Genomic DNA, 6055 nt, shown 5'->3' on the forward strand with positions numbered 1-6055 from the left:
GGGCAGGGATGGCGGTTGGAGATGAGCTCTCTAGAGTCCCTCCTTCTCCTTCTAGAGTCGAAGACTTCAAGACGGGTAAGAGGTGCACCCCCCGGCTGTGGAGCACGGCGCCTCCAGGCTGGCGCCTCTCCGCGCCGGCCCTCGGCACTGAAAGTGTGGCACCCACCCAAGGCGGTGCATGAGAGCAGAGGCGCAGGCCAGGTGCAGCACGGGCGCTGGCCAAGGCAGGACCTCCTCGGCTTGCCAAGGACGTGCCCCGCGGCCGCCCAGAGCTCGCGCCCCAAACCCAGGGCGTTACGAGCGGCGAGGACCGCTCTCCCACGCCCGGGGACCCGGACTCGCCAGGAGGATTCGGCGCCGGAAGGGGCGGGGCAGAGCTTCGCGAGGGGCGTGACCAGGACTTTCGGTGGCCCCGCCCAGGGCGTGGCCAGAGGCGGCTTTCCCGCCTGCCGGATTACGTAATGACGCAAGGGGCGGAGCTCGGAGAACAGACTGTACTCTGGGATTACGTAAGGAAACGAAAGCGAGAGCGGGGAATTCCGCGGTAGTGGGCGGGGCAGAGGGAGGAGCTGCAGCCGGAACTGGGCGGGGCTCCGAGAGAAGGCGGGAGGCGGGCGAGGGGACTGGACTAGGTGCGCGCCGGTAGCTAGCACCCGACATGCTCCGCTGGGCCCGCGCTTGGAGGCTCCCCTGCAGGGCGCTCGGCCCATGCAACCTCGGCTTCTCCGGGGTGCCCGTCGCACACAGCAGCAGTGGCCGAAGCGGCGCCGAGCCGAGGTCAGTCAAGGGCGCCATGTGGGAGACCGTCCATCGCTCCTCCCCGTTCAGTCCGGCCGGGATGGCCCCGCCTCCTCCGCTTGCGCCCGCCCCCGCCCAGGTCGCGCCCCTAAACCCCGTCCCCAGCCCGCTCGGACCCTCTCCTCCATCCTTGCTCCTCTCGCCAGGTCGGTGCTGCTTTCCTACAAGCTTCTGGACGGAGAGGCGGCTCGCCCGGCCCTCGTGTTTCTGCACGGGCTCTTCGGCTCCAAAACCAACTTCAACTCCATCGCCAAGGCCCTGGCCCAGCAGACGGGCCGGAGAGTGAGCTTCCGGGAGAGGCGGGGTCCCGCAGGAGGTGGGGCCTGGCTGGGTGGGACGAGGGGGAGGCCGAGGCGGGGCCCGCTTCTCTGCCCTTCCTGCAGGCTACCTGCCCAGGAGTACCGGCACACCGTGACTCTGGGTGGACTTCATTCATTCTCTCAGGCTTGCATCTGTCCTGTCCTTCATTCGTGTTATAGACCTCCACGTGTGTGCTCCACGCTGAGCTTAGATGTCCTCATCATAAGGCTCAGCCGTCCAATGCCTAAACGCCAATAGCTTTTCGGTTAAGGGGGCCAGCCCTTGTTCGTTCACCCGGGATGACAGGGGGCTTACCACCTTTTATAGTAGTCCATCCTTCTGTGCTCCAACTGTTGGAAATTCTTGGCACCTGCTTACTCTGGGTATTCACTCAACCAGGCCAAACCTTTAGAGACAGGGCCACACTCCTTGGGCCTTCTCTAGCTGAGTGACTCCATGTTCTTTATTTGGTCTCCTAGGTCTGAGAACTGGGCCCCCTCACCATTGGGTCTCTTCTTCCACTTCAGGATCTTTCTCCAGGCTCTCTACTCCCCTCAGCCTGCGCTAATGTCATGCCTTAGTCTGTCTGTGCCCTGAATGTCTCTGCCCACCCTCACTGCACTCTGCAGGTGCTTACAGTGGATGCTCGGAACCATGGTGACAGCCCCCACAGCCCAGAAATGAGCTACGAGGCCATGAGCCAGGACCTGCAGGACCTCCTGCCCCAGCTGGGCCTAGTGCCCTGCGTCCTCATTGGCCACAGCATGGGAGGCAAGACAGCCATGCTGCTGGCACTCCAGAGGGTAAGCTGTCCCTATACGGGTTTTCCTCCCACCCAGCGTATACCTGAGTGCCCAACAGGCAACCTGGGACTCGGTTGAGCCTCTGATGGCCAAATTCAAGATCTGGGAACTATGCATGAGACCCAGTGTGCCTGCCCTAAGGCCAGTCCTAAGTCTGGTTCTCCCACCCAGCCAGAGTTGGTGGAACGCCTGATTGCCGTGGACATCAGCCCAGTGGAGACCACATCCAGCTCGGACTTCCCATCCTACATGGCAGCCATGAGGGCCGTAGACATCCCAGATGAGGTGTCCCGCTCCTCTGCCCGAAAACTGGCCGATGAGCAGCTCAGCACTGTTATCCAAGTAACACACCCAGGCCCTGGGTTCTGTCGTGGGGAAGAGTGATGGCCCCAGACCTCATATAGAGACTCCCCTCCCCCAATGGCTGGACATCCTCCTCTCCCCAATAGGACATGGCTGAGCGTCAGTTCCTGCTCACCAACCTGGTGGAGGTGGATGGGCGCTTCGTGTGGAGGGTGAACTTGGAGGCACTGGCTCAACATGTGGACAAGATCTTGGCTTTCCCATCACGACAAGAATCTTACCTTGGACCAACCCTCTTCCTCCTGGGTGGAAACTCTCAATATGTGCAGTAAGCCAGTTTTACTGGTGGTGGCAGGAGGGGCATGCCTTACTTACCCAGGCCCCAGCCTGGGGCTCCTGCCTTGGGGAGGGCTTGCATGCAGGCAGGCAGTGCCTGAGAGTTCAAAACATCACTGGGCATGTGGGCTTATGTAGCTCTCTTTTCCCTGCTCTCTTCTACTTCTCTCTTTCCCCATCTTCCCACTTTGACCCCTTCTGGGTGGCCTTCTCTTCGATGGACAGCCCCAGCCACCACGCCGAGATTAGGCGGCTCTTCCCTCAAGCCCAGATGCAGACTGTGCCCAATGCTGGCCACTGGATCCATGCTGACTGCCCACAGGACTTTGTGGCTGCCATCCGAGGCTTCCTGGCATGAGAATTGCTGGCAAGAAGAAGAAACTCCAGGTTTCCGGGCCCTGCAGCCTGCTCCGTGTTTCTGCACAAAAGGACTCAGGCAGGCACTGAGAGAGCGTGAGGATACAGAGGTGTTTAGATCTCAAGCTTTTAATGAATAAAGACATTGCTCCCAAGCTCCTGGGTTGAGCTCTGTTACCGCCAGCGTCCCCACCGACCCAAGGGGAATCGGACCTGCAGGGCCCTGGCAGTTTGGGGGTTCACGGGGGCACCCAGAGTGCCCTGGGACTCTCTCTGCAGCTGACTCTCGACCCGCTGCCTCACCATTTGATGCATGTCCTCCTGGGGGCAGGAGAACAGGTTCAGGGCCAACCCTGTGCCCCTCTTCCCATGCCTCCCAGGCCCGGCTGGCATTCCCACACTACCTCCCAGGCTTCCACCTCCTGCCTCAGCCTCAGTTTCTCCTCCAGGACCTCCAGCAGCTGGGCCTCCACAGCTTGCAACTTGGCTCTGCATGAGTCCAGCTCAGCCTCCATTGCCTGCTTCCTGCAGGTAGTGGGAAGAGCAACCTGAGACTGGGACCCTGCACATCTGCTCTGGGCCCTAGGGCGGGGGTGGGGGGGTGGGGGGGACAAGTGTAGCCACAGCCCCTGCCTTGAGACAGGGTGAGTGCTTGGGACTGGGTGAGTGCTTTCCTTGCAGGAATACCTGACTTCTCACCTCCTTTCCTGTAGTAGGACAGAGCCCTGAGGGTGAGCCACCCACTGCCCTCCCAACACCCCTCCCCTCCAACCCCCACCCCCCCAGGCATCTGTCTCTCACTTGGCAATGGCTTCATCCCGCTCCTGGAGGACCTGGTCCAGTGAGGGCTCTGTCTGGATGTCCCCCAGTGCTCCAGCAACTTGGAATTCTGGGTTCTGTTGTAGGGCGACAAGAGAAGGGAGCAGGGATCTAGAGCTTGTCTGGATGAGGTGTCCCTCTTCTGGGCCCTTCTGTCCTTGCCTTGGTTCTGATATTCATGTCAGGAGGGGAAGGTCTGGAAAGGTCCATTCCTGCCTTCCCAGTACCCATCTCATGGGCCTCTGAAGGTAGAGCAGGAAGACTGAAGACTGTGCCATGCTGAGGGGGTGGCAGTTGTGGCCTCTGCCTGGCACAAGGGTAAACAGAGAGGATGGGGTGTTTGGACCCTCAGGGAGGAAAGAATTCTCACCCAAGCCGCAGGAAAGAGACAGGGTGGGTTTCGGGACACTTACCCCTCTAGGGCCCCAGACAGAGAGGGTGGCCTGGTGACTGGGACTCTTGTCAGTGGGGTGGGGCAGGCGGACAACATAGCCCTTTGCCCTCCCTTCCGGGCTAGGGCTAGGCACTCCCTTGTAGGCTCCGCCCTCAACTGGCTGGCCAGGCCCTTGCCTCCCCTCCTGGATCCTGGAACCCTCTGGAAGCTGAGGCTTTCCTGAGGAAGCTCCGGACTGGCTTCCTCAGCCCCTTCCTGCACCGTCATACGTATCCTTCACCCCAAGGAGGCGCTCTGTGCACGTCAGGAGATGAGAAAGGGACCGAGCCAGGACTGCTTCAACACTGAGGGGCATAGGTACCCCAGCCCCCCATCCTGAAAAGTTGGCATCTTGGTAGCTTGAATAGCATCATCCACACATATCTTAGCTCAACAGAAAACAGAAGGAAAAACATTTAACCATTCCTGACAGACTCTTGAATGTCCATCATTCCTAACAATATTGCTCATTATTCCTCCAGTATCCTCAATATTCTCATCCTTGAGCCTGGTGAGTCTGCTGTGCTGGGGTTGGGGGACGGGTTGTGTAGGTAGCCGCTGCCTCCCCGAGTGCACTCGACAAGCATACCAGTGACATCAAAGATGTGAAAGAGAATTTTCCCCCTTGAGAAGCCTCTTCTGCAAGGTCAAATCGAGGGGATTAGATCCTCAATTCCGCCCTAAACAGTAAATATTTCTTTTTTTTTTTTTCTTTTTTTTTTTTTTTTTACAGTAAATATTTCTTTTTAAAAAATTTTTTTTTTTAATTTTTATTTATTTATGATAGTCACAGAGAGAGAGAGAGAGGGGCAGACACACAGGCAGAGGGAGAAGCAGGCTCCATACACCGGGAGCCTGATGTGGGATTCGATCCCGGGTCTCCAGGATCGCGCCCTGGGCCAAAGGCAGGCGCCAAACCGCTGCGCCACCCAGGGATCCCCTACAGTAAATATTTCTAACGGAAACTCCTGGCAGGCAATGATTCCTGGTTGTCATGGGTGCCACTGAGACATGTGTGCCTCCAATGGCCAGACTAACAATTTCTTTGCTTGAGCCCCAGGTAAAGAGGTAGGGTTGGACTGTACCCTCAAAGATACCCTTTTGTGGAGGAGATTGATTCAGTGTGTTTTGAGAGGCTGATCTGTGCCATGATCCAGACAGGACTCGGGGACCTGGTCTCAGGGATCCCCAAGGCCAGCAGGGATAGAGCATAGATAATCAGAGCAGCATATCAGGGGGCCCAGGAACAGTGGGAGCCCAAAGGAGGTCACAGGAGATCATACTGAGTCAGTCATAGGATGATCTTATCCAAAATGAACCCTGCAGGCTGGCAGGAGTCAGCTAGGAGAAGCATTTCTTTTAACTTTTTGTTTCGAAACAATTTCAAAACTGCTCTTCGGTATCCAAAAAAATATCCTTTTAGGGCAAAAAAAAAAAAAAAAATCTAATATGGTATCAAACATTGTGCCCAGTTGTCACATCTCTCTGGTCACCCTCGGTCTAGAACAATTTGCAGCCTTTCTTTGAATTTCGTGGCCTTGACATTTTGAAGATTACAGGGAAGTTATTTTGTAGACCATCCTTCAATTTGGGCTTGTCCATGCCTTCCTTATGATTAGACCACTGTTATCCATTTTGGGCAGAAATATCACAGAAAAGATGCTGTGTTCTCATATCCAATATCATTTGGAACCATGGCTAATGGGATCAGTGCTGATATCTTGACCACGATTAATAAGCACTGGGGAAGGGAGGTATTTTGAGACTATGACACATCCTTTCTTTTACACCACTTTTGCCTATAGTGTGTGTTCAGCAGCCACCAATGTTTCTTGCCTGGATTAATTATTACTGTAATGATTCACAAATGGGGGTCCCTGGATACCTCATTCAGTTAAGCATTTGA

The 6055-nt window shown here is 56.6% G+C and overlaps 2 protein-coding genes across 3 annotated transcripts; one reads left to right on the forward strand and one right to left on the reverse strand.

Moving 5' to 3' along the window:
• The first annotated feature begins 578 nt into the window (after positions 1–578).
• ABHD11 (abhydrolase domain containing 11) lies at positions 579–3052 on the forward strand. Of its 2 annotated transcripts, none has more exons than XR_012000516.1 (6): positions 579–777; positions 945–1080; positions 1728–1901; positions 2077–2243; positions 2351–2532; positions 2766–3052. XR_012000516.1 is itself a non-coding variant. In XM_026019669.2 (6 exons), the coding sequence occupies exons 1-6, from the start codon at positions 659–661 to the stop codon at positions 2896–2898; spliced, it is 915 nt and encodes a 304-aa protein (XP_025875454.1). In that variant the 5' UTR covers positions 579–658; the 3' UTR covers positions 2899–3052. The 2 variants fall into 2 exon arrangements, 1 of the variants encoding a protein (XP_025875454.1); XM_026019669.2 differs by having other exon boundaries at positions 2073–2243.
• Positions 3053–3071: 19 nt separating this feature from the next.
• Positions 3072–4245, reverse strand: LOC140598268 (BICD family-like cargo adapter 2). Its single transcript, XM_072752880.1, has 4 exons — positions 4130–4245; positions 3699–3793; positions 3302–3422; positions 3072–3218 (listed from the first exon to the last, which is right to left on the reverse strand). The coding sequence occupies exons 3-4, from the start codon at positions 3410–3412 to the stop codon at positions 3072–3074; spliced, it is 258 nt and encodes an 85-aa protein (XP_072608981.1). The 5' UTR covers positions 3413–3422; positions 3699–3793; positions 4130–4245.
• Between the last annotated feature and the right edge of the window lie 1810 nt (positions 4246–6055).

Source organism: Vulpes vulpes, chromosome 3, assembly GCF_048418805.1.
Source record: "Vulpes vulpes isolate BD-2025 chromosome 3, VulVul3, whole genome shotgun sequence".
Taxonomy (NCBI): Eukaryota; Metazoa; Chordata; class Mammalia; order Carnivora; family Canidae; genus Vulpes; species Vulpes vulpes.

What these genes read in the sequence shown, in the direction of transcription:
- ABHD11 (XM_026019669.2), top strand. Translation starts at nt 659, where the DNA reads ATGCTCCGCTGGGCCCGCGCTTGGAGGCTCCCCTGCAGGGCGCTCGGC. An exon ending in CGAAGCGGCGCCGAGCCGAG is followed by an intron (nt 778 to 944) that starts GTCAGTCAAGGG and finishes TCCTCTCGCCAG; the next exon opens with GTCGGTGCTGCTTTCCTACA. An exon ending in AGCTCAGCACTGTTATCCAA is followed by an intron (nt 2,244 to 2,350) that starts GTAACACACCCA and finishes TCTCCCCAATAG; the next exon opens with GACATGGCTGAGCGTCAGTT.
- LOC140598268 (XM_072752880.1), bottom strand. Translation starts at nt 3,412, where the DNA reads ATGGAGGCTGAGCTGGACTCATGCAGAGCCAAGTTGCAAGCTGTGGAG. An exon ending in AGGAGGTGGAAGCCTGGGAG is followed by an intron (nt 3,219 to 3,301) that starts GTAGTGTGGGAA and finishes TCCTGCCCCCAG; the next exon opens with GAGGACATGCATCAAATGGT.